The sequence below is a fragment of the Amphibalanus amphitrite genome, unplaced genomic scaffold (genome assembly GCF_019059575.1).
Source record: "Amphibalanus amphitrite isolate SeventyFive unplaced genomic scaffold, NRLGWU_Aamphi_draft 000832F_arrow, whole genome shotgun sequence".
NCBI lineage: Eukaryota > Metazoa > Arthropoda > Thecostraca > Balanomorpha > Balanidae > Amphibalanus > Amphibalanus amphitrite.
Window position 1 is genome coordinate 117,161 of NW_024882326.1, and position 27,463 is coordinate 144,623.

The window sequence follows — 27,463 nt, forward strand, 5'->3', positions numbered from 1 at the left end:
GGTCGCCATTTGATGACGGTCGGCTGTTTCTTGAATGTAGCTGCTCCTCCGAGAGCGACGAAGCTTCCACAAAATCGTCACTTTCGGGGACGGTGACATGAGATCTATGGTCTTCATCGATATATTTTGCAGGCGTTGTCGGCTTAGGTGCCTTTACTTCTTTATCATATTGTGCCGTATCTAACGTTTCATCTGTCGAGAGAATCTGCTTTGGGGATAGGGGCGCAGTGGTCGTCGTAAATGAGGATGAATCCTTGCCTGACAACGGCAGAGGAGTTTCTTGAGGCTCTGTGCTAGTTTCGTTAGCCCAAGACCATGCTAATGTAGTGTCAAGTTGGTCATGCTGCTCTTCGGGCCACTTTTCTTGTGCTTGAATCGCCGCATTCTCTTGAGAAATATGTTCTCCGGTTGTCAATTCGGTTACGTTCAGATCACGACGTGGACCATCATGAGACACATTTAGGTTCGTTATCTCCCCAACATAATTGGTTAATGCATTGTCACCAACCTCGTTTTCGTTGACAACACCCGAAGAGTCGTCGGTAGCCTCTGCTTTTGAACACAAGGTAGTCGTATCAACAGCCGCGGCGACAGCTGGACCAGCAAGCGCACGTGCTGCGGTCACCTTGTCTAAAGAAATATCAGCGACTGTGGTCACCTTCTCCAAAGAACCACCAGCGGCAGTGGTCGTGGCGGCGGCGGCGGTTGGCAGGTCCGTTTGCGGCCGCACACCGTCGAGCTCGTGGTGCGTCTGTGTCCCAGCTGGACGTCTCTGCGCTGGGCCGGGAATGCGCTCGGTGCTGGCCTCACGCAGCTGGTCCGCGGTCTCGGCGACGGCTGCGTTCTCACGACTGTCGGGGGTGCGGTTCGTCGGGCTATTCGGGACATGGCTTCCGGGTGTGAAGGGAGTATCGACCGGGTAATACACTTCCCTCTTGGCGGCGCCTACAGTTTGTGGACCATCTGGGAACGTAACTGTTGACTCCTTGCTGTGCGTCTGGTTCGCAGTGTCCTCGGTCTTGGGCAGCTCTCCAAAATCAATCGACCCTTGCTGTGCGTGGCCCGGCACTGTGTCTGACCTAAGCCTGTCGGCCTGAATACGGTCCGCGATCTGGTCTGAGACTGGGTTTGCGGAGTCGGTGTTTCCCAGATGCTCTGAGACTCCACTCCGGACGCTGCCTCCCTGAGAGCGGACCGGCCTTCCGACACGCTCGAGAGGGGGGCCAGCCGGTGGGAGCACGTCGTTCACAGAGTCGGTCAGGCCGCCCGTGAGACAGGGCTGCTCTTCGCTGGCATGAGAAGCGTCATCACTGGTCGACGGACCACTCACGGTCTCGGAGCTGGCGAGAGATGAGCCGCGCCTGACATCATTCGCGGCCTGCCGGTCGATCGAGTGTGCCGGCAGTCGCACGCGGCCCCATGGAGCGTGGCTGCGCACATGGGCGTCCACCGTGCTGGCAGAACTGTGAACTGGGTCAGGGGCCGCCGGAGACCCCGTTCTGGCCGCCGCCGCGCCGGTAACTGGGCGTGTAATATCTGTGTCGGCTCGTAGCCCACTTATCGAGTTAGCGGCAGGTTTCCGCACGCTAATCATCTCGTGCTTGGGATGATTGGAAGATTCCTCGGTGCCGTTCAGTACAGAAGAGAACGTTGGATGGTGGCTGCTTAGCTGTGTTTCGCTGGGGAGGCGAACGTATGCTAGTGTATCGGTTTTCTGACGAGGTGACCCTCCGCTGATTGGGATTAACGTTTGACGAAGATCTTTTCCGATCTGAGGTAGGACACCAGCTATATTGACTGCCTCTGGAAGATCAACTTCAAGTAAACTATGCTCCGTACTTATCAAAATTGGAACGTTTTGTTGGGGGTCAGCTTCGAAAACCGTTTGTTCAGGTTCCGCTCCATTGGTAGCGTCTTGAAGCGAACTGATCGCACCCTGTTCTAATAAGACGGAATTCAATAAAAGCTCATATTTGTCTTTCTGTGAATCCTCTTCGCCTTTACCGGAGTTTTGCTCTCGTTTCGAGACCATCTCACTCCCTTGTTTACGCATTCTGTCACTCACATGTTCCTCCAACAATGGGTTTGATTTAGGACCGCAATCTCCACCGGTCTCGCCTCCGCGGCCGGCCGCTGCATTTCCTACTCTGCTCGAACCAATGACACCATCCGCCCCGACTGGCTGACCGCGGGTGTCACCGATCGGAACTGTCTGTGACGGTTCACCTGACCCGTCACCGGTGGAGCGCGCGGTGACCGGCCGGCCGCGCGCACCCCGCTGTCGGCCGAGATCGGTTTCCCTTTCGACGGAGCTGAGCGTGTCGGCGGCGACGGCACGCTCGGTGACGGGTGGGTCGGGGACGGGTGGGTGGGTGACGGGTGGGTCAGTGACGGGACGGTACTCGGTGCCAGGTGGGTGGAGGGAGGGATCGGTTTCAGAGGTTGTGGGGAGAGAAGTCACGGAAGGGCTCGGACTTTGACCGATTGAAGTCGGGATAGCTGTCGATGTTGGCACGGATGTCCTATCCTGACGATCATGCTGTGGAGCCTCTAATTGACTCTGAAATGGAAGGAAGAAGCATCCAGCATCATTGAAATATGACCATGAAGTTTAAATGCAAAATTCAGTACGGGCGCTAAGCAATATACCTACATAATTGTTTTTCACCCACATGATTTTATTTTTAGGAGAAACTCTAAACAAGCAGCAATACGACAAATATTTTGAATAGCGGGGAAAATAGTTATTAAAACGTTCACTTCGACATGATATGTAAACGACTGTCATTATAACTGTTCACGGGAACCTTTTGATTGCTAATGGACATAATAGTCAAGGGAAAATAATGACATTTAATACGATAATAGTATCTACCTATCAATGATTTTTTAAAGCGCACAACAACCAGTGCAAGAACAAATTTAAGATAGCATTTGGAGCACTATTTGAGCTCTTCGCTGCGAGCTCCCTCCTGATCAGCTATCAGGTGGTAATGGCCTCTGAAGGAGTTCCGGTGGCGTATTTACAAATTGCAACCGAGCTCCGCCGTGGGGTAAGGTGGGCAGGGGTTTTCGCACTACGGCTGCAGTTGAACTACCGTCTGTGGTAGAAACTTCAGGATGATGGCGCGTTTCATACGAAATCTGGCGCAATGTTTATTTGCTTCTGAACTTGTATTGTTATTGCTGCGAGTGTGAAGTCTTGAAGTGGGAGTGTTTCAATAACAATTTGTGGATTATTTGGGTTTCTTGATATAAAAATCGAATAATATTATGAAATATTGTGTGGAAACTGCAAATACTGATATAATCAATTGCTTAGTTTGGGAATTGATACACATTTTGTAGAGGTTTGTCTGGCAAATCAAAATGGTGTAACAAACTTCAAGCCTATCATGATCTGAAGCTGTTGTAACAAAACAAAATTGCTTTGATGTTCCATAGTACCTAGTTGGAAAGACTGGAGCATGGTTCAAGATGATGTGTAAAAATTCAAGATTTGTGCAAAAGCTGACTGAAGAGCGAAAAGTGAAAACAGTTCAATATGATGGCTCAATCAAACGTGGAAATGGACGACAAAAGTAGAGTTTCAACATTCCAGCATGTGAGAATAACTTCAGAACTTCATTGAGGTCTTGTAGCATTGCATTCTTCTTTTGTGCAGTTCTAGGTTTTGTTAGGATATTTCAATTTCAATGTGTCAGTTGAGATATAGGTGGATTGCGGACAAAATTTAGAATCATTGCATGGTAGATAGGTACTTGTTCAGTAAAAAGGTAGGTATGTGATGAATGCCATGAGAAAGTTTTTTATGATTAAATAAATGTTCATTGTTGTACCTACAAAAATGCAAGCTTACTAGCACCTAGTTATTGAATCAAATCAAAAGTATTTGCTGTGAATGTAAATATGTACCTGCAAAGTATGTCAATAAATTTGTGTGATGTTGACCAGAGAGCTGTATCATCTGGGCATTTATGTTGCTTCTTACAAAAGGTGTTAAGCACAGTAATTATGGATGAACTTTGTGCCAATATCTTCAATTCACAGTGTATGTAGCATGTCTACAACCCTCACTGATCCTGCTATAGGCTATAGCTATAGGCATTTGACTCCAGCAAGACCAAGGGCATGAATTTCACAGTTGCACAACCCTTTTCATGTACCATGTACCATTTCATGTATGTACCATTGTACTCCTCAATGCGAACAACATCGTGGTTTGCTAAGCAACGAAGTTTTACAAATAAGCAAAAGTTGGAGGGGCAGAACGCTATTTTTTTCTCTGACAGCTTCGTAACATGTTACGAAGGCACTAAAGCTACCTCAGTACAGGGTGTAACGAAATTATCCGGGCATCTATTTTATCGCCATATCTGTTTGCACAGTTTCCTAATCCTTTCTGATGTTAGAAGTGGGAATATTGGATGAATACGTGCCTCTGCTATCGGTTTTCAACTCAGCAGTGACCTGACCTTGTCATGTGACTGTTGCTCTGAGTAGGAGTCGATTCACTGACGGGTTCACATGGTAGTTTTCGTCCAAGGCAGTTGCGAGAAAGGGATACAATCTCTCCTTTCGTGGTAAAATTGCATGGCGGCATCCACGGCGTCATGAGCCAGAAGCTGGTCTGCCAGCAGCTGGACATCAGCAGCAGCCAATTGCACATCTGCCTGAGGTGTAATAAGCTGGGACTTCGGTGGCAGACTCAGCCCGGTCGCGACCACAAAAGCCGCCCTTTGTCAAGTGGTGAGGAGAGTCATCAAGGTAGCGGCAAGGAAACGGCACCAATCAATCCGCAAATTGACTCGAATTCTTACCAAGTCAGATAATAAGAGATCCCATATCATGGTTTACCGCTACCCACCCTTTAACTTGGTTCTAGTGCCCTTCAAAAAACTGACGCTGGAAAACAACCAGTTCACCACCTTTCGCCTCACACCAGATCACGTCCACTGGTTGAAGAATGATAATGGTGAGGTGGTCTGGTTGGATGGGTAGCCGTTCGAGCTGTATCATCCTTTGAACCGTCAAATCGCCATGTATGGGCGGCCAGCCGCTCGAACTTGCTGGCCTTCGCCGCCGTCAAACATCCGGACAATATCCAGAACTGGAGCATGTTCAGCTGCCTAGCGATCCTCCAATAGGACATAGTGTCACATAATACCGCTATCAACGTCACGTATTACCGGAGAAACATACTGGCCAATGAATCGTCGGAGGCGCTCAACCAGACGGTATAGGAGGGCTCGGTTTCTGAACGCGCACTGATGCCTGATTTAAGCCACGCTGTCTTCATGCGGGGCAGCGCGCTACTGAAAAGTACCTAAAAGAACGGGAAGTGATGCCGATAGAACCTTCAATCATTCTGGGCTAACGCTTATGACTTGGAAAAAGTCGCGATCCCAATTCAATCGAAAACCTGTGGGCTCTTGTTCAGCAGGTGACTGAAGAGACGCCCGCCACAAGCACCGCGGCCCAACCGCAAGCACAGGTTTAGACGGCGTTGGTCGGCATCAAAGCCAGTGTGCTGGAGAATCCATTGGCTGAAATGCTCCAAAACATTCGCCACTGCGTTTTTATGAAAGGTGGCTACATGCTCAGTCAAAATAAAAAGTACCAGAATGTTTTGCTTTTTAATTACAGCGGGAAGAAAGATGTCCGGATAATTTCGTTACACCCCCAGTAATGTTCAAATGGTTGCTAAATTTGAAATCAGCTCCAAAAACTAGCCTAGAAACATGTTAAACTCGAAAAAGTGAACCGAGGTCATCAAAGGTCATTGAGCTGACCTGACCTTCATGTGACACCCACCCTAATGCATGGGACCAGCACCATATCACATGTTTCAACGCTTGAAACCACGTTAAGACTGCAAACGCGCGGCCAATGCGAGCCGACATACGCCGAATCGCGATTCGGGCCAAACATGGTCTCGAGAATTGAGAAATACAGGTCACAGGTCAAAGGTCATTTGGGTCGGGGTCATGAAATTTTCAGGGTAGGAGTAAAATTGATAAAATCGGGGGTATTGAAACTTTCGTCGCGATCGGACGGTTTTTACGCGAGTTACTCACGAAAAATCGATGGGGTCCGCTCAACGCCTCCCCCTATACGGACGAGGGAAAAGCGCAACCAACAAGGCAAAAATATGCACATGCGATGACCCATACTGCGAAAAAAGGTGTATCATTTTTTAACGTCGCCGACAAATTGTAATTACCCCAAGCTCAGGCAGATGTATGGTAGAAAATACCCCAACTGAAATACACTACGGCGGAAATAAAATACCCTACGGCGGAGCTCGGTTGCAATTTGTAAATACGCGTTCCGGTGCCGGACCGCGCCTCCCACGTCTAATTAATCTCGGCAGTCCGCGGCGCGGGTGTGGCCGGACAGAGGGGAGCCAGCGGAGTCCATTGTTGGGCCGTCTCCGACGGCACGCCTGGCGCGCTCGGCTGCCGTCGGCACCTGCGACTCGTGCGCGCGCCGCTCCCAGGCGCTGCGGGAGGCGCCGGACCGAGTCCGTCTCAGACCGAGTCCGTTACGGCGCCACCGCCCGACATCTCGGCACGGCGCGGGGCGTGTGGACATTCCTTACGACGGGTGGGACGGGATACGTCTCTATATAGAGTGAGATATGTGCCGTCATGCGTGGTAAGTAGGTGAGCAAATGGCCCGTTAGTGATGCCATTACACACAGAAAAATATTAACACCGTTAGCGGTGTAATTGCACAGTACATATCTGAGCACTTGAGGAAAGTTAATTTAGTCCCTTCCCCGCTTAAATTACTCGCGCTTCCAAATGAACACCAGGAAGAAGGTAATAGAACACTGTTAGGAGGGTTGGGTGTTTTGCTACATGTAGTAAAACACCCAACCCTCCTAACAGTGTTCTATTACCTTCTTCCTGGTGTTCATTTGGAAGCGCGAGTAATTTAAGCGGGGAAGGGACTAAATTAACTTTCCTCAAGTGCTCAGATATGTACTGTGCAATTACACCGCTAACGGTGTCAATATTTTTCTGTGTGTACTGTGTACCCTCTCCATTCCCCACAACAACGTGTAGTTTTTCTGAGTCGCTGGGATCGCTTTGCGGTCGGGCTGGTCACGGTCGCTCACTGCACGACTATGCAAGCCCCAGTCTACTAGTCGTACTACAGCAACTTTTAACCCTCGCCCGCACATGGGGGGGGGGGGTGGTTGCCCCCCCCCAGGTAGTCTTTCTGCTCTGCACTCAACATTTTTAGCGCTAGAAGGCTGATTTTTCGTATAGCTGCTCCCCTATCCTTTCTTGATGTTCACTGAAAATTTCAAGTTTCTGTGATTTTTTGTTTCGGAGATACCTATGACCTTGTTTTTCAGGTCATGTCATGACACAAATGGCCAATTCTCAACATATTGCGTTTGCCATGGGCCTTGCGAGCTTTTGAAACCCTGATTTCGGCCTTTTTTGCCAGTTTTACCTCCCACCTATCATGGAACATGTTGTTCGACGATGTACAGGGGTCAAGGTCAGGGTCAAGGTCAACCTAGGTCATCTAAGATAATTGCGTTTTAGGCAAGCTGAATTTACTTTTTTTGAAGTTTTTTTTTACTGCATTTTTGGTAAAAGCTTTTCAGATCATGATTTCATGTAATATGGACCCAAAAAACAATTGGTGCACACATCAGTATACACACAGACACACACACACATACAAACACATATAATTGACCTTGACCTAACTTGACCTGAAATGACCTCAGCCGCAAAATTCTGGTCGGGTAGTGTGACAAAGAGGTTCTAGCTGGCTTGGCACCAGAAAACAGCATCGTCATCGGTATTTGATAAGCAGCGCACTTGATATCCAACGGTGACCCAAAACAGCAACATTTTTTAGTTTGACCTGACCTGGAAGGTCAATGACTGACCTGAGAAGGTAAAACTGGGTATCATTGGATTCGTCTCTTCCCAAAGAATCTTTTTGGTCTTTACCGCTAAGCTCTATCTCCAACAGGAACGAAATGGCGCGGGGGGGGGGTGGCAACCCCCCCCCCCCATGTGCGTTCTAGGATGGGAAAATGGCATGTGCGGGCGAGGGTTAAGTGACCATCCCACCTTAACATTAGTTTTGAGTTGAGATAGCCAAAATGGGGTCCCTGGCTTGCACTTACTGGTTTGAGCACTCACAAGATCCTAGAATGCCTCAAATCGAAAATATCTAATTGCAAAGTTGCAGCACTTGAGGGGCTAATGCATTAGAATGCCCCCTCTGAATGTGTGACGTCTGCGCAGATCTAACGATTTAAAATCTCTTACTGAAACGTTTGGTAGCACGTGGTGGTATATGCTGCTTTGCGCGCAACAAGTGCAGCACTTTCAAATAAATTCACTAGGAACAGCGGAGATCCCAAGAAGTTAACAAAAGTAGAAGCATAATATCTTGAAAACCGGTGAAATTTTTTCCGATGAAATTTGGTAGATATTCGTTTTCGCTCTTTCTGAACCGAGGGACATTACTTCCATGCCAATTCATTGACTTTTTTTGAAGGTGGGAGCCGGGAGGGTCCCTTTAACGCTGGCTCTAATCTGCCATGACTGCATCCATGGCTCTAATCTGCATTTTGACTGCATCCCACGTTGGAACATCAAAATCAGGCTAGTTCAGGCAAGGCAAACCCAAACCAACACAGACCTTTAATGTCATAGAGAACGTCAACTCTTTAAATTCATCCATCTTCTCACCATTCCTCATCGTGGCCTATGATCTATGCCATCCAACTGCCCATCTGATCCCAGTACCTACTGACGAGCCGGTCTCATGCCATAAACCCGCCGGTCCATCTCGGATGCGGTCGTCGCCATGCTCCGACAGTCACCATCCGCAGGTAAACGGCGGATTAATGGCTCGAGCGGCGCGGCGGCGGCCACCCGAGACGAGCGGCGCACCATGTTTGCCACAGACGCGCAGACACTGACAACCCTAATGGGGGAAAGATGGAAAACAAAAGCATAGCCGCCATCGCTTCCGCATACCTAATTGCCAGATGTGGTAAAAATATTTCAACGGGCATTTCATCAACGACCCTTTTCAAAGCTAGTTGCTGAATTGTGTAAGAACCAACTGTGTTGATGACACCTTGACCTGACCATCTCGTTTTGTGTCACCAAAGTTAAATCAAAGACGTTTCATTCTATGCCTGAATGAAACCTCTTCCCTGAACGTTTTTCAATTTAAAGGTAGGATCACTGGTCATTTTCTCATTTGTTTCGCCATACTTGTTTCATCATTTAAAGCACAACGAAGCACTTTTGACTATCCAAAGCTTCTCTCTCTCTCTCTCTCTCTCTCTCTCTCTCTCTCTCTCTCTCTCTCTCTCTCTCTCTCTCTCTCTCTCTCTCTCTCTCTCTCTCTCTCTCTCTCTCTCTCTCTCTCTCTCTCTCCCTCTCTCTCTTTCCCTCTCTCTCTCCCCCTCTCTCTTCCTAAGTGGCGAAAGATAGAGCGGATCTTTCTTGGTGTTAACCTTCTGTTACGCGTTGCAGTTCTGGTGTTGTTCTTGAGCTACACATTGCAGTCTTAGTGTTAGCTTTAAGCTATGCGTTGCAATCTCCAGCAGAGCTGTGGAGTGATTCGATGCATTTTCAGCGACTCCGACCCTGAAAATACTTATTAACACGCGCAGTGGAAAGGGGATGCGAATTTCGACCACCCTCCTGTTTTTGCAACTAACTATCTCACGCCGTAAGCATTCACATTCACATTATTAACGTTAAAGTTTTCAATACCTCCCCAAAATTGAATTGCACATCTTGTCATGAAAGCAATCAGTAAATCGGTCTGCAACTTTTCTAGTTACAGGGGTGTACCTAAACTAAAGTCTAAAATCCCGCCGGAGCGGCGGCGCGGTGGCCGGCGCCGGCTGATTCAGTTCTCGCTGCCGGCGCCGGACGTCCATTAGGGCGTCACCAGGCCGTCACCAGGGTGTCACCAGGGCGTCACCAAGGCACCACCAGTCCGTCACCAGGGCGTCACCAGGGCGTCACCAAGGCGTCACCACTCACCAGGCCGTCATGCAGATATTTCCAAGCCAATACCGGCGCATTCAAGGAGCATTTCCCAAGGCTGTGTCAACAATGGCTGTGTCATCGTTCAGGAGAAAGTGGTGAATATAATAGTATATATTGCAGAGCGAAGAATCATGGAGTACATTGTTGATTTCCTACATTTCTTTAGAATTGCAATACTTTTATATGTGCATGACGGTTTTTATAAATTACATTTTTGCTAACTTAATAAGGCTGTGGTACACATTCTATCTGTTAGCCCCTTCCTAATAAAGGTAGGGTAGCCTGGGGCAAGACGCCCCAGATAATTTATTTTGCTACATAACTTTTGTCCCACATCACCTGGAAGGCCAAATTTGTGCTCAATGCGTTCTTTGGACATTTTACTTTAAATTCCACCCGTCAAATTCATTCACTTTTGATCGAACTCCCAGCTAGGAAGTGATTTGTGAAGCAACTGCAAATGGGGCATTTTGCCCCAACCCCAGGGCAAAACGCCCCACGGCCTGGGGCAAGAAGCCCCATACTCTAGATTACAGATTAAACATGCTAGTTGACTAAATCTTATATGAGAGGCCCGTTAGACCTTGGGAGGCACGGAACTGAAGTTAGCCCCTTCCATCCTGTCAGGTGTTCAGGTATGACACTATTGTATGTACAGGTTTTTCACCTGGCTCATAAGGCCAAATAATAAATTATTGCAATGCAAATGTTAACAAAATACTTCCTTTGCCATTAATTTGCTGAGAAAAGCACATAAAATTGCATAGAAACTTACTGTTCGCCAGTTACCGAACATTAGGAAGTGGGTATTCGGAACAACACATGAGTTAAAACGCCCCATGGGGCTTTTTGCCCCGCGACCTACTTTGGCGTTTTACCCCATCACGTAGTTCGGTCAGGGAACAACGCCTTGCACTCCAGCAAGAGATAATTTAAAACGGACCAACCCATTATTATAAGCGTTAGACACTAGTTGTTCAAAATACATAAAAGTCATTAACCTGACGTGGACAATAAAAGAACGCCATGATGCATAATCTGACTGCAAACCATAAAAATCACACCAAAAACAAATTTTTGGCTATATCTCCCTAAAGAGTTATCACAATTTCTTTCCAGTTTGCTCATATAATGATCATATAGTGCACGTTTTATAGAAGAGAGGATGTTTCCCCAGAACCTGGCCAGTTCCGAGAAACATCGGTGAGGCGTTTTACCTCGGCGGGGCGACTTGCCCCGGTCTGCCCCCCTGTTACTACTTTTATGATGACATGCAATTATTCACCCGCACCCCGTTGAGGCGTGGCAGGTTCCAGGCCATGTTGGGGGAGGGGGGAAGGGGGCAAAGGGTCTCCCGTCGTATCTCCGGAACCAATAGTCAGATCGGAAAAATTCAAACAGCATTCGAAAGAACTCATCAAAATGCACAAGATATGACATCGATGACCACGATTTTTGACCTGTGACGTTACAGAGATAAGGGATGTCAAACAAGGTCAAATCTGTTCTGTTTACAACGACGAGATATCGGTCACAAAAAATAAATTAGGTTTCTAAAATGATTCTGAATATGACGTGTATATTACATCTGACATATGGATAGCCACCTGAAAGGATGGTGACCTGTGACGTCACAAGAGAGGTCAGTCTCTCCTTCACAAAAACAAGTCGAGATAGGTATTAAGTTCTGAGTGATCTAGACTGTTTTAGGCACAAATGCTGAAAACAGTTTAACATGATAAGAACAGGCTGTATATTTTTAGTCTTTCAGATGGCTATATCTCTGGGAGTTTTAGAGATATTTTGATGATTTATGGCATGGGTATCATGTAATGGCAGTGATGTGTTCTTTGACATTACTTCTGTTTTTTTTTTTTTTAATTTATCACAATTTCAAAAATATGTCCAGAAATCTAAATTTGGAATTACAAAATCTCAAGATAAATATTTTTTATGTTTGGGAAATTTCGAGATAGGTAATAAGTTGCTTGACATGCTTTTTTTGTTCCTAAGGTTTAATTGGTGAGCCCCTAATTTGATAGGCTGATTTTCTGCGATGTTTCTCCGTGAACTCTCGACCAAAAATAGCTGAACATTACCTCAGTTTGACTCACGACCTGAGATGAACTAGGACCTAATTTTTCAGGAGTTGTGTGAAATTAATGTCCGGAGATGTAGGTACTGAAAACGGCGAGTCGAAATTCTCAGTCGTTTCTGAGCTATCTTACGCATGAAGGTGAACTTTGAACGTTTTTCCTTGTCTGGCTGTATAAATACAGAAAAAATGCCAAACATTCAATAATTTTTTAGTCCAATTCACACCAAAAGGTAACACCTAAAAAGGGTTTGTAATTAAGCCGCGTTAGCTTCTAAAATCCCCAATGTGCATTGCACTTACGGTACTCGCTTGAAATGGAGGCCAGAGGGATAACCTTAGAGACAAAATGTTCCGTTGTCTCCTATATGAGACCAGTTGACGTCATAAGGTCAGCAACAGTAACCCGGTTTATATAGCATATTTTACGAGGCTCTAGCTCGTTAATTTGGCGATAATTTCGTTGCAGTGGTCTTCAAATATTTAGAGGGGATCATTTTGTAAATTGTTAAACACCATTGGCATCTTTTGCAACATCACGGACGGAGATATAAGCTTGCAACAAACCCTATGGAAACGCGACTAGTCTTTCGACATTAACTTTTGATAAAGGCATGTCATAGCAATGACAATACCCAGGAAGTGCTCGTTTCAACATAAAGGACGGGGTACAAGACGAGCTGGTATTGACCGATGAGTTCAGTACCTTGACTACCTACAGATCAACTTTTAGTAGACCTGAATACCTATGTCAGCGTGAAATTGAACCCTCTCGGTGAAAGAAACATGGAAGTGGTAAAAGAAGCCTGATAGGGGAAGCGGGGGTAACACCGCCCCCCTAAGCTTTTCGCCAAAATGAGAGAATATGTGTGAAGTCTCTTGGTAGTTATTGTCTTGGTTACAATATTTAAACATTTTCTCACGTGTTTTAGGTTCTTATTTTGCATGCTCCTAAAAGGTTTTCATGTATCACGACTTTTAAAAATACCTTGCATATTTGCCGCCTACAAATTGTGTGGGTAACCCCGCCACCGGTGTTGATGTTAACCCAACCCATCCCTACGAAAGCTTTTAATTGTTCAGAGATCGCGTGCGATGAGTTTCCTGTCGGTAAGTGGTAATTTTTGCAAATAATCGGTATGGACACCTAAATAGGTTAGGTTCATCAGCTGTTTGCCAGTTTTATACAGCTGGCAAGTGCTTGGTCGGGATTCATGAAAAAATATAAAGTAAAAAATCAAATAAGCTGCTTATTCCCGACTAAGGAACATCTACGAACATAAATAAAGCGTGTCTTTGGAGTTTCATCACTTATCACGCTACGAACAGGAAACACCGCGACCTCAATTGGGGTAACACCGCCACGGGGTGGCGGTGTTCCCCCAATAAGTGATCACAAGCAAAAATCGCCAGCGGCAAGAATGTACTACACGGTTCAAGCAAACCTATCTTACTGGACAAAGCCGATCAGTTATTTTTCGATGTAATCAAGTAAATCAAAATGAATCTCTACTTAAAGACATTCAAAAGTGCTCCCAACTCATCGAATTTTTATAAGAGAATGTGCATTTTTCTTTAAATGCCCACATTGAGCTTCGATTACACTGAAACACCGGAACACAAATCATAAGACGCTTACCTTCGTGCGGTTAATAGGAAATAACGGATTTTTACACTTTATAGTTCATACTTTCGCCGCCAGATGGGGTGGCGGTGTTTCCCACAGTGGCGGTGTTCCCCCCGCTTCCCCTACAGCACTTCAGTCAAAATGCATTGCACTCATTGCAAATGCACTGTTTTAGCAAAAAAGTTTCTTTTATACCCTAAGTGGGCCAACCTGATATTACGAGGACAGGACACATGTACCTAAGGAAAATAGCTTCTGGAGAGTTATGTATTGCATGATTTTTATTTTATTTTATAAAAAGCTATAAGTTTGACCAAAATTGTAAAATCTAGTAAGTTGACTGTTCCTAACCTTTAGGTTCTTGGCCATTGACCTCACCTAAAAATGGCCGAATTAAATTTCCTCTATTTTTTTTTTTTGCCTTCCGAATGCTGTTTACAACTTGCCGCTATGTGGCCCAGAAGCTGAGTAAAACGGTATACGCATGTACGTGTTCAGCTCCTCCCCCAGCAGGGCGTAACGATCTACATAGGAGAGACTCATTGAGCACTGGCAAATTGAAAAGTCGCAACACTACCCGCTAAGAGAATGAAATAATCCTATAAGTTAAAGAACGAAGAGGAAAGGGCGGTATATGCATTATGCAAACTATCCAAGGGGTCGAGCACTATGTATACTAACTATGTACATGCATTAGTACTTACATATGACATTTCTGGGTCACATATGGCGTTGCTGGGTTTTTGTCGTTTCTGCGTTACAGGCAGGCAACATATGTGATGAGTCACTGTTCGAAGACCTTTTTGCACATGTTTTCTAGCGCACATCTATATGTAGACAGTTTGTTGCAGTCATAACCAAAACACGACACCAGGATAGTTTACACAGTAGGTACACCTATATGCGCCATTCTGAAGTGGTGGCGATGACATGCCCAGGCGGTATAAATAGGCTCTGTCCCGCGGTGCTGTCGTCCCAGTCAGCCCTGGCCGCTCGCCGAGGTCACAGGATGAAGACATGTCAGCTGCTGGTCCTCGGCTGCCTGCTGGCCGGCGCTCTGGCGCTGCCCAGCACACTCCAAGACCAGGAAGGTGGGTACGAAGCGGGAAAGCCGTTGGCTGAGAGGCCCGAGTTTGATGGTAAGATGTCTGATAATACAGCACTGGAGTTTGATGGTATGGAGCCGCACTTTGATGGTACAAAGAGACCAGCACCCGAGGACAGGACGCTGGCTCCACTCGGCGACTCTGACACTCCCAGCGCGCGCTCCGGGGCGCTGTCCTGCGGCTCTCATGTTATCGCCGAAGGCTCGTCGGCAGTTATCGAGTCGCCAAACTATCCGTCCAACTACGACAACTACGCCTACTGCGCCTATTCGTTCACCACCGACACCGGTAAGGAGCTCCAGCTGAACTGCGAGACATTCGAGCTCGAGGGCGACGAATCGTGCGAGCAGGACTGGCTGCGGGTTAATGACATCAAGTACTGCGGCTCCAGCGGGCCGTCGGCCGTGGGTGGATCTCGTCTCGACATCGTCTTCTTCAGCGACAAAAGCACCGCCACTGCGGGCTACCGGTGCACGGTGACGCTGGCGGAGCCGACCGTGGTGCCGGCCGGCTCGCACCTCAGCTGCGGCACCAGCCGGCTGGCGCGCGGCGAGCACACCATCACCGACGGCGACGGCGACTACGGCGACAACGTCGACTGCTACTACCAGCTGTACGCCGACCAGGCCGGCGACCAGCTGTCGGTGACGTGCTCGCAGTTCGACGTCGAGTACGACTCAATGTGTCTTTCCGACTGGCTGTCCCTGAACGGCATCAGATTCTGCAGCACCCGCAGACCGAGCGACGTGGCTGCTGTCGACCGCATGTCGATCCACTGGCACACTGACCGCAGTTCGGTGCGGCCCGGCTTCGAGTGTACCGTCACCGTCGAAGAGACGCCGCCGCCCTCCGACGCCTGCGCCTGCGGCCAAGTCAACCGCGCCTCGCGCATCGTCGGCGGTGAGGAGACCGAGGCCAACGAGTACCCGTGGCAGGCGGCTATATTCGCGAGGCATTATTATAACACTCTTTTTTGCGGCGGTGCCATCATCAACAGTCTCTACGTGCTGACGACAGCGCGCTGTACGAGCCAAGTGTCGGCCAGCGATATCCAGGTCCTACTGCGCAAGCACCTCACCGGCCAGGACGACAACGAGATCCGCTTCAGCGTCGCCCAGATCAAGGCGCATCCGTACTACGATCCGGACACACACCACAACGACTTCTCGCTGCTGAGGCTGGCCACGGCCATCACCTTCCCCGCCGACAACAAGATCGCGCCCGCCTGCATGCCGACCGCCTCCAACGACTTTGTCGGCGCCGACGCCATCGTCACCGGCTTCGGCACCACCTCGCACCGCGGCCCCAAGCCCGCCACACTGCAAGAGGCTAACGTCCCTATAATGAGCTACTACAAATGCGCGTCTGCCTACCAGAGAAGAACGACGAGAACCGTCACCTCCAGTATGATCTGCACCGGCCTGCTGGGCTTAGGCGGCAAGGGCTGGTGTCACGGAGACCAGGGCGGCCCGCTCGTCAGCTTGGAGAACAACCGCTACTCGCTCGTCGGCGTCGTCTCCTGGTCGATTGGCTGCGCGCGTCCAGACTACCCGGGCGTGTACGCCAGGGTCACTGATGCGCTGTCTTGGATTTGGACCAGCGCCGCCGACGGCGAGTACTGCCGTGACCCGGCCGCCAACTGAGGCTGACCGGAGGCAGCGGCCAGCCGTCCCATGTCGGCAGGGGCTGTCCCACATCTGCAGGCGCCGTCCAATATCCAGAGGCGCCGTCACATGTCCACAGGGGCCGTCCCATGTCTGCAGGGACCGTCCCATGTCCGCAGGGACCGTCCCCAGGGGCTGTCACATGTCCATAGGGACAGTCCGATAGGCCTTGACTGGATGGATTACAGGGTCATTAGAGGCATTATGGGGTTTGAGTGAGCGGTGGAGGGTCCATATATTTTAGACTAGCATGAGTGCTTGAATGAAAATACAGTTTTAATTTGTGTTAGCTATTTCCTTCACAGGAAACATGTATCTAGCGTAATGCCCAGTTTATGATTGCAGTTGCTAAAATCAAGCCATTTTAGGCATTGACGCTTGGATTTGAGTGATGCTTTAATACAGATGCAGTGATGGGATATTCTATTGTGTATCTAAACACTGAGCGAGTGTCTCTGGAACTAGAGAGTCGCTGCTCGCTCCCGCGCCTGATCGGCTCCGGTAGGTTTGACCGCTGACCAGTAGAGGTCTGCATAGGCCGGCTGTAGCCGCGGCTGGCTGCATCCCTTTTCGGGGTGCTGATTACGAATATTATGTTAGTTTTGATCACAGATGATGTCTTCATGCACTTAGGCCAGGTCGGGTCAGGTCAGGTCAGGTCAACCAGTAGGGGTCCTGCCGGGTATTCGTAATAGGTGTCAACCGCCTCTGACAGCTTCGCAACATGTTACGAAGGCACCAAAACTGTTTCGTAAACGTTCATATGGTTGTTAAATTCGAATTCAGCTCCAAAAACTGGCCTAGAAACATGTAAAACTCGAAAAAGTGAACCGAGGTCATCAAAGGTCAATGACCTGACCTGACCTTCAGGTGACCTTGACACCCACCCTAATGCATGGGACCAACATCATTTCAGATGTTTGAACGCTTGAAACCACGAAAATTTGTGTTAGCTATTTCCTTCACAGGAAACATGTATCTAGCGCAATGCCCAGTTCATGATTGCAGTTGCTAAAATCAAGCCATTTTAGGCATTGACGCTTGGATTGGAGACTGTAAACGCGCCGCTAATGCGAGCCGACATACGCCGATTCGCGATTCCGGCCAAACATGGTCTCGAAAAGTAGGTCACAGTTCAAAGGTCATTTGGGTCAGGGTCATGAAATTTTCAGGGTAGGTGTAAAATTGATCAACTATAGAGGGTACTGTAAGTTTTATTGCTATCGGCCGCTTTTTACGCGAGTTATTCGCGAAAAACCGAGGGGGGTCCGTTCGACCCTCCCCCTATACGGGCGAGGGTTAAGGAATCAAGACGTAACAAAAAAAGTTATGCGTAATTCTAGTTTGTCTGTCAAATGGCTATTTTAGGTTTTGATTTTTTTTTGATTTTGGTCCATGTTTTCTAAAAAACTGACTTTTTTTTGGGAAATTCAATATACCTAAAATCCAAAATTTTGTTTAGGTATATCGAAAAAACAGGTATATATCTATATATATATATATATATATATATATATATATATATATATATATATATATATATATATATATATATATATATATATATATATATATATATATATATATATATATATATATATATATATATATATATATATATATATATATATATATTAGAGATGTGGTCTATGTGCACCTACAAAACAAATTTTAGAAGTATCAGTTCAAAAATGTGGGTGGTATTCAAACTTTTATGACGTCACGAAACACACAATTTTCGAAAAATGAAATATATGGAACTTCTTGACCTCATACGGGAACAAAAATGGCACCATTCGATTCGACGTGAAAAACGGCATCAGATAGACACCTTTTTAGGTCTTAACAATAAACTTCAAAATTTGACCTCGCTTGACCTGACCGTGACCTGGCCTTGATCTGAAATTCATCCAGGTGTGGTCCATATCACTAATTGACTGTGCCCATTGAATTCTGTGATTAAAATAACTTATAAAACATGTGTCGCATATGCCCTCTTCTATATTTCGTATTTGGTGACCTGACCTGACCTTGACCTTGACCTTTGCATGACATTGTATGCAACGAATCTTGTCTTAGTAGCCTAAGAACACGTTTTGGGCAATCAGTCTCAGTCCATTCTTCGGCAACTACGGTGCAAGGCCGATACTGTAGAAACTTGCATTTTTTACCCTTCACCTGACCTTGACCTGACCTCTGACCTACTTAAGCAAACAAAATCGGCTCTTAACATCCGCCTTTTTGCGGGCTTTCGATTGACGTTTTCCCCGTATTTCTACGACCATCGGTTCGGAAGTTAGACATGGGGGGGGGCAGATTCTGCCCCCCCCCCCCCCCAGCAGGGCGCGTATGGCTGAATAGCCCAGCGCACTATGGGTCCGATGCACGATTTAGCACGCCAAAAATGATTTAAGTGACTTTCTCAAAATGGCTTGAAATGTGACACAAATAACGTAAAAATGTCCATATTTTGCGAACACAGCAGTAACTTTTGCCAAAAATGTCACATGTACCCAATATTTCATCGCAAACTGACACATATCGTGGAACGCCATTGCCTTGTCCACGTCCGAGAGAAAAGGGATGTTGGAATTATCCGAGTATAGGCGGTTCTAAATAATAGTTAAACGGAAATATTTGGTCAAAACTAATAATTTGAAGCTTGGACAATGTGATGAATGCAAAAAAAGTGAGCTGTGTCATTGCTTTTTTATTGTCACAGCTAATTTAAATATCCATGTCACAGATGTGTGTGCAATGCTTCAAGAGACTTACAAATACAGAGCAATACTAAATGCCCCCCAATGCCCCCCGGTATTTTTGGTATTACCTTGCTCCCCAATACTTGCCTGACCAGAAACAAGGTCATTTAGCTGCGTCCACCTGCGACGAAGCAAGTTATGAAGCTTTTTCCAATGATGTCACTGCGCTTAGCTGCGGCTGTGACATACCGGCGAGCGCTGCGGCAGGGTCACAAAGGCAAAAATACCAGGGTATTGGTGGATACGACTAATGTATGACAGAAACTCATAACTGATGGCTTTGCAAAAAAAAAAAAAGGCAGTTCTTTCGGGTTAGCGGTCCGAATTCCGGACATTTCGGCACTTGTCTGGCGACCTGGCCCTCAGGCGGTTTGACCGCGTGCCCGGCCCACTGTACCCACGTGGCCGGGGTAGTTTGAGCTTGATTGTAGCGAGCGCACGTATATTCTTGTCGTTCCATCACTAGCAAAACAGGCAGATAAGCAATGTGTATTGCTTACAAAGCCATTCTTGACACCGTCTTGACCAGTCCAGATGTAGGGCCGGTTCAAGTAGAGGATTTTTCAGCTAGCATTGCTCGTATTTTGAATGTTCAATTGACGACTGATGACATTCGAGCACTGGGAAAGCTGCTTAACAAGTTAAAGGAAAAATGGATAGCCGCTCATCGCAATGAAGATCGCTTTCTGTCAAGAAACCAAAATTGGACTCAGCTGACATTTTGTCTGTCAGAGGCCAGAGCCTGCAACCTGAAAACGGTTGACATAAAAACGTCCAGCACTACTATATACAGGGTGTCCCAGAATTACCCGGACATTGTTAATTAGCGTATAAAATAAGGCAAACATGATTGCGCTTTTTTTCTTTTTATTGTCCTATATAGTCAACTAGGGTGGCTGTGAAGTAGCACATGCAATAGATGCGCTTGTTACAAGATCAGCCGACAATGATTGAAAATGCCAGCCATTGCTGGTCTCAGTTGTTTTACGGCTCTCCCGAAACTGGGTGAAGGCCTGTTTTCTTTGACCTGTTGCCGGAGGATAATACGATCATATAAGATAAACTTAACATCAAAGTGTTCCCAGGTCATAAGGCATTATCCCCCAAAACAAAAATTGCTGCCTACACCACTTTTGCCGCGTTTTTTACATCTGAAGTGGAGAAACTCCATGTCTGAACATGGCAGGACCTTTGGCTTCCAACAGATTTGGTTTCCAAAACAAACCCGTTCATGGCCATTTGGCTTACGGCATCCAGTTTTTTTAGTGGTAGAATATTACCGCAGTAGTACTCTGTGCTAACGGTTGTCTTTGGGCCATCATATCAAGCCCAATGAGTGCACGGTGGCTCAAAATGTCTCACAATTTGATTTTCGACGGGTGCCTGGCCGTCTCTGCTGTTGGGGCGTTGTAGTCATCTGACGTTCACACACGCCTTTTTCGGGCGGTTCAAATGACAGAATACCTTCGTTAGACCACAAAGTGTGTGCTTCAATTTAATTTTTGGTTGTATATATTATATTTTTGGGGTGAATTGTAGTGATTTTCGCTGCTTTTCCCGTAGTTTTCGCATATTTTTCAGGCGAGGGACCCCAAGGCCCAAATTCCAAAATTTTGCGAAGATAGTGGTGGAAAGTAGACTGATGTTCTTTAGATAATCCTGATCTATCGTTTAGCTAGTTTTTAGCTAGATCAGTGTCCAGTGACGTTTGTTGTCCATGACAAGCAACCACCCGTTTGACAACTGGTGCATGGCCCTTTTTGGCCGAGCCCAAGCTTGTCAATCAGGTTTATCTCTTGCTCTCTCTGGCTTCGTTAGCTGATATAATTGCGCTTTGCTCAATCCTAACTGCTTGCAGATGAGCTGCTGAAGCTCTCCAGCAAAAACCATGCCGAAAGTCCGTTTACAAAGTTGAAAACGGGAGTTGATTCACCATGGTTGCCTATTAGTGGCTTAAGCTGAAAACGGAAAAGTACTACTCTTACTTGACTCTGGATAATACTTGACTCGAGTCGTTACCGGTCACCAAAAGCACACAGTCCCCAAGCTCGATAGCTAAGGGATATCTTATAAAAGCATGATGCTTGTATATCATTAGAATCGAGCGCAATCGTACTTTTAGCCAGAAAATAAATGTCCGGGTAATTCTGGGACACCCTGTAGGTACACACGTCACATATCACATGTCACACGGTTCCTACATGTTTAGAAATCACGCAAAATCCATTTCGGATGTTCTGGCTTTCATCTCTGATGTAAAAGCAGCCATTAAATGGCAGTTATCATTTTTGGCGTGCTAATTCCTGCATCGGACCCATAGTGCAGCGGGGCGCGGGGCCTCGTCGTAACCCTCGCCGGACCTATTTATTGGTTTTCTACATACGCGCCGGCCGAGGGGGATGGGGGCGGGGGCGGGTATGACCTCCCTCGCCATTTCGCCCCTGGTGGAGCTAGCGCGTCGCGGAAGAAACGAGCGTGTGCGCCGTTACGAGACGCAGAGATTGATACCCGATTTTAAGGTCCTAGGTCAACCGGTGACCTCTGAGGTCAGGTCAAGTGCCCCAAGGTACGGTTCCATTTTTGGTGAATAACTTCGCAAAAAAAACGGCCGCAGAGCCGCGATTTTGGCAGCATCGTGTTCGTCTCGCCCAGGCGCGTCGTATGATATACTTTTTGTTTGGGCTAGGTCAAATTAGGGTGTTGACCTCGGGTCACGGTCGGTCAGGTTGCGTGACGTCATAATGACGTCACGCAAGGTCAACATTGCAAAATGGAAGCATCGAACATTGCAAGGAGTGCATGAAATCACGATTCTGTGTGCTATATGTAGATAGTTGGAGACCGTTCCCGGCGCAAAAATAGCAGTTTGCATTTTTCCCCATTGACTTATAATGGTGAGGTCACGAAAGTGAGGGCGTTGCGAAGTTACGACATATGAAGACTGTACAGAGGTTCACTTATAACGTCATAGGTCAGTGACCTGACCTTATCCGAAAATGCGGTTGGTGTCAAAAGATCCGGCTTGAATCAAAGGTCAGCTATGCCAAGTTTCAGCTCTGAATCACCGGTGTGTTCGGAGCTATCGCGAAAAAACCCTATGGGGGGGGGGGGCGGCACCCCCCCTCGGCCGGCGAGGCTTAAATTTGCACTTTTTCACCAAATTCCAGGGTCTTGTCATGTTAACTGGGGGGGGGGGGGGGGCAAAACCCCCGCAGTCACCGGCCTGCCCCCCCCCCCCCAGTCAGGACAAAAATGTCGCTACTGGGGGGAGGGACAGCAAAAGCGAATAGGCAAACGATTTTTTACTGCCGGGCGTTGATGCAATAAAACAAATGCGCGAACGAAATGCTAGCACGTTGATATACCGGAGTAGGCTTGTGGCTGCTATAGGTATGTACACAAGCGTATGGCTGACGGCGCCGGCAATGCATCACAAAATGACGTAACAAAACAAAAACAAACAAAAAATCCCGAGAGATATTTGAGCGTGTGTTGCCAAAGAGCGCTAGCCCAAATTTGCACCCTTTCTTACCTGGGTGTCAATTCTATCAGCCGCGCAGAGCCAAACGCAGCTGATGATAAGAAGCAGACGCCCCGCGGCTGTGGCCGATCCACCGCAGATCATGTCTGCTGGACGCTGCTCTGTGCTCTCAGCTGTGTGGCACAGGGGACTGGACCCGGCAGACCCAGGGGACCACCAGACCACCGTGCGCCGTCGGCCGCGGCTGGCGGCAGACTGAGCGCCGCGCGCGCTCACCGCACGACACGCTGAGGGTGCACGGGGTGCACGCTGCATCCAGCGACCGTGTGAGCGCTGAGCGACGTGACGAGAGCTATAATACCTAGACGACGCGGACACATTCAACACTGGACAACTTGAAACAGATAGTGTCATTGGACCCACTCGGGGACGTGATGCAGCTTATGTCAGTAAATCGCGCGTTATGCCGAGTACTTGGCACAATGACCGCAGCTGGTCCGTGACCAAATGTTGTAAGTATTCACTCCACTCCAGTTTCTAATTGTCCGTCCGGGTTTCAGCAGACACCGCGAAGTGCGGAACGGGCAACGACAGTACAAACTAGCGGTTTCGTTTTGTGGCTGTTTGCGTGAAAGGTAGTGTTTTATGTGTTATAACGAGTCATTGTCTTTTAGCGAGACGTTTAGAACAGTTGCACCTTCGCATTGTCTTTTACCTCATTATTGTTTGTTAGATTCGCGGCGATGAAACGGCTTCGAATTGTTATGACTTACGAGTATATCCATTTCAACCCACCAATTACTATCGAGCTACAATTTGAAGATACATTACAAGGCCTAAAGGTCACATGACCTTTAGTTCGATCTAATTGAATACTGATCTCAGGCAGCTTTTGACAAATTGTCAGGGAACTCAGATTTGTTTTCAATAGAAAAACATAATTCTAAAGAATAGTGTTTTAACTATTGACAACAAACCTTCGATTATGAGCGATAGGGGAAGCCGGGGTAACCCCGGCCGCGGGGGATGCCCGGTCACCCCGTTTCCGGCTAAATTATTCATAATAAAATGCTTAACTGTTTGTCCTTTCAGCATGGCAGCTGAGGTAACGCCAGCGTAGAAGTTAACGCTAACAAAAATTGTATATTGTTACAGTTATAAAGCAAAAATAAACTGAGATATGTTGCACTGTTAAAGTTATACCATACAACCCTAATATTTATACGAATGTTATGAAAGAATCGTTTAAGTGTTTGTAGTGAGGGGTAACTAGGCAGGCTGGCTTGAATATGACATTTTTTTTCCAAATATCGCTGTTTTAAAATAAAATTAGCACATTGGGGTAACCCCGGGCGAGTGGGCGAGCTTACCCCCAACCGAGAGCAATGCCACTAAACCACTGTTTTCCATGATAAGATATGTACTGAGTAAGTTTGCTTTACACCTAGCCCAAAGATAAATTTCGAAAATAAACATGTTATCATAGACATAGACAAAGCCTCTTCGGCCTGTCGCTCTATTCCAGTGCCTACACCTATCAGGTATGGATGAAGGGTGATTGCTTGCCTGGTTTTTACTGTAAAAGGGAGATATCCGCTCCATTTTAACGGTTTTTAGTTACCCTCCATCAATTTATCTCAACAAGTGACTAAGTTTATGTTTGTATGCTTCAAGAACAGTCATGTCACTTGAGGTCAACTAGGGTCAAACTACGTTTTTGCAGATAACGCGACAGACAATGAAGCTAGAGCTTCAAAAATGGTGTCGTTGTGTTCTTCATCAGCCGAGTCGAATGATATGCAACATGATGCATTTAGGTAAATAAAAAAATAGTTTTAAGGAATTTTTAAATACACATTTTTTGTCAATTTTGCATCATGATTTTCATCGACCTGTGCTCTATATGTGATAGACGCCAGCTAAAATACCAGTGGGACATACTCGTAAACTCTAAGATGTCCAGAGCTAAATGCAGTACCTTAATATTTCACTTTCCGTCAATCTTTGGAAGACACATAATGGTTTCATTAACTCTTTGTAAAGCGCTGGAGAGGTGGCCGGCGTTACCCCTATGCCGGGCTTACCCAAGAAAAATTATTACTTTTTTAAACCTCAAATTTCGCAACTTTTTACTATTTCCACAAAACCAAGTGTTTAGGACAACACGGCCAATTAACTTATCTATGTAGCTAACAGGATATTATATATTATCCCGCGACCCACACCGCAGACAGTGTTTACCATTGCTTCACGTGCAAAGAGAGAAAATTATCGGATGTCTAACTGATTTGTTAAACGTCTAGTGACGAAACAAACAAACGTCTAGTAGACATTTCTGCCATTTTACCGCCTCGCTATTTTCACCAGTATGTGCAGGGAAACGCAATGAAACATCATTTTATTTTTATTTTTCAGTTGTATTTGGGACTTGATCTTCAATGAGCTGTCAAGTTCAGACCGATCACATTGTTTGGACCGTATTTCAAAGCTTCATCTGTCTCTGCTTCTCTTTGTCTCTTGCTCTGCTGAAAAATGTGGTATATTTTATATAAAATGTGTTTTTTACCTTTAAGCTCCCAAAAGATATCGGCGGTACGGGATAAGATTATTAAACCGCTCGTAGGTAGAAAAATCTTTTAAACGTCTCGCCTATCGGCTCGACGTTTCTCGTTGGTTTTTCCTGAATAGCAAGAAAACGGCGGCGCGCAGCGCCGCCAAATTTTCAGTACCTTCCCGGGCATCAATTTGACACCTTCACACCAAATTTCAAGTCTTAGGTCACCTTAGGTCAGGAGTTATTGAGGTCAAACTGAGGTCATGTTCGAGCAAAAATGAGCAAAAAACATGCAATCTTGAAACGCTCACCAAATCTACAGTTATCACGCAATTTCAAAGTTCTTTATATGGTCTAGTAGACAAAAAGCGGCGCTACAAAACTGCTATCTCGGATTTTCAAAATTTTTGGTTTTTGACCAAAAAATTCAAAAAATTGATTTTTTTAGAAAAACTTTGAAAAAATCCAAAATTTTTCCGAATTTCGAAAAAACCAGAATATATGTGATAGTCCCAGCGCTCTTCTATATACATACCAATTTTCAGATCGATATCTCGTTTTTTGGCCAAGTTATAGCGAAAAAACTATTCAAAAATGATGACGTCAAATTTTTGAACTCAATTTTTAGCAATTCTAGACCACGTACGGCAAAACAAAGACCACCATTGAACTCCCCGTGACGAGCTGCATCGATTCGATACCCATTTTATGCAAAAATATTAACTTTGAAATTTGACCTAATTTGACCTGACCTTGACCTGACCTTGACCTGACCTTGACCAAAACGTGATCTAAGCTGGCCCCAAAGGCTGCTTGACCCATATAATCGCATTTGTCATGTAAAATGGACCATAAAACATGTATCACACGACACTTTCATATTGTGACCCCCCGTGACCTGACCTCTGTGACCTGACCTGGTATCAGTGACCTCGAATAGCAAAATATGTGTTTGAAGAACATTTCCCCATCGATGATTTTCAATGAAATGCATTTTACTCGATTTTACAACGCATTTCTTGAAGTGCCTGTAAACGGTGAAAATTGGACCTTTGACCTGACCTGTGACGTCATCGGTTTGACCTAGGTCAATAAAATTGGGTCACAAGGTAGTTCCCCGTTGGGGCTATCCAACGCCGTTTACCGCTTGTCGCTATGTTGCGTGATTCTCGAGATCTTAGGGGGGGGCCAAAATGGCCCCCCCCAACCGGGCGCGTTGCTCGGCAGAGCCCAACGGGGCGCGGGTTAAAAGATTTGTTCTACCTACGAGCGGTTTAATAATTTTATCCCGTACCGCCGATATCTTTCGGGCGCTTAAATGTAAAAATACATCTTATAAAAAATACGACATATTTCAGCAGAGCCAGAGACAAGGAGAAGCAGAGACAGATTGTTAATCGTCACTAACGTTTAACAAATCAGTTAAACGACACCTGGTAATTCTCTCTCTTTGCACGTGAAGCAATTGTAAACACTGCCTTCGGTGCGGGATAACAACATTTTATCCCGCACCGAAGACAGTGTTTACAATTGCTTCACGTGCAAAGAGAGAAAATTAACAGATGTCGATTTGTTAAACGTCTAGTGACGATTAACAGATTGTTAAACGTCTAGTAGACATTTCTTCCATTTGACTGTTTTGTTATTTTCACATGTGCAGGGAAACGCAATGAAACATCATTTTCTTTTTCTTTTTTATTTGTATTTGCGACTTGAGCTTCAATGAACCTGTCAATTCCAGACCGTTCACATTGTCTGGATCGTTTTTCAAAGCTTTATCTGTCTCTGCTTCTCTTTGTCTCTGGCTCTGCTGAAATGTGTCGTATTTTTAAAGAAAATGTACCTATATTTTACCTTTAGGCGCCTGAAAGGAATCAGCGGTACGGGATAAAATTATGAAACCGCTCGTAGGTAGAAAAATCATTTAAACGTCTCGCCTATCGCTCGACGTTTAAAAGATCTGTTCTACCTACTCGCGGTTTAATATATATTATACATCACGCAAGGTATGCCATAAAAATGAAAAAGAGCTTACTATGCCGGACTTCCCCCGGCTTCCCCTATTATGGCAAATGACGGAGGCTGTAGCGAGTCATGTTTTTAATGCAAAGTTATGCATTTG

General features: G+C 46.3%; 1 protein-coding gene across 1 annotated transcript; it reads left to right on the forward strand.

Moving 5' to 3' along the window:
- The first annotated feature begins 14,723 nt into the window (after positions 1–14,723).
- On the forward strand, positions 14,724–16,965 carry LOC122366812 (transmembrane protease serine 6-like). Its single transcript, XM_043339427.1, has one exon. The coding sequence runs from the start codon at positions 14,784–14,786 to the stop codon at positions 16,521–16,523; it is 1,740 nt and encodes a 579-aa protein (XP_043195362.1). The 5' UTR covers positions 14,724–14,783; the 3' UTR covers positions 16,524–16,965.
- Positions 16,966–27,463: the final 10,498 nt, after the last annotated feature.

Coding starts and splice junctions, on each gene's coding strand:
- LOC122366812 (XM_043339427.1), top strand. CDS start 14,784: ATGAAGACATGTCAGCTGCTGGTCCTCGGCTGCCTGCTGGCCGGCGCT.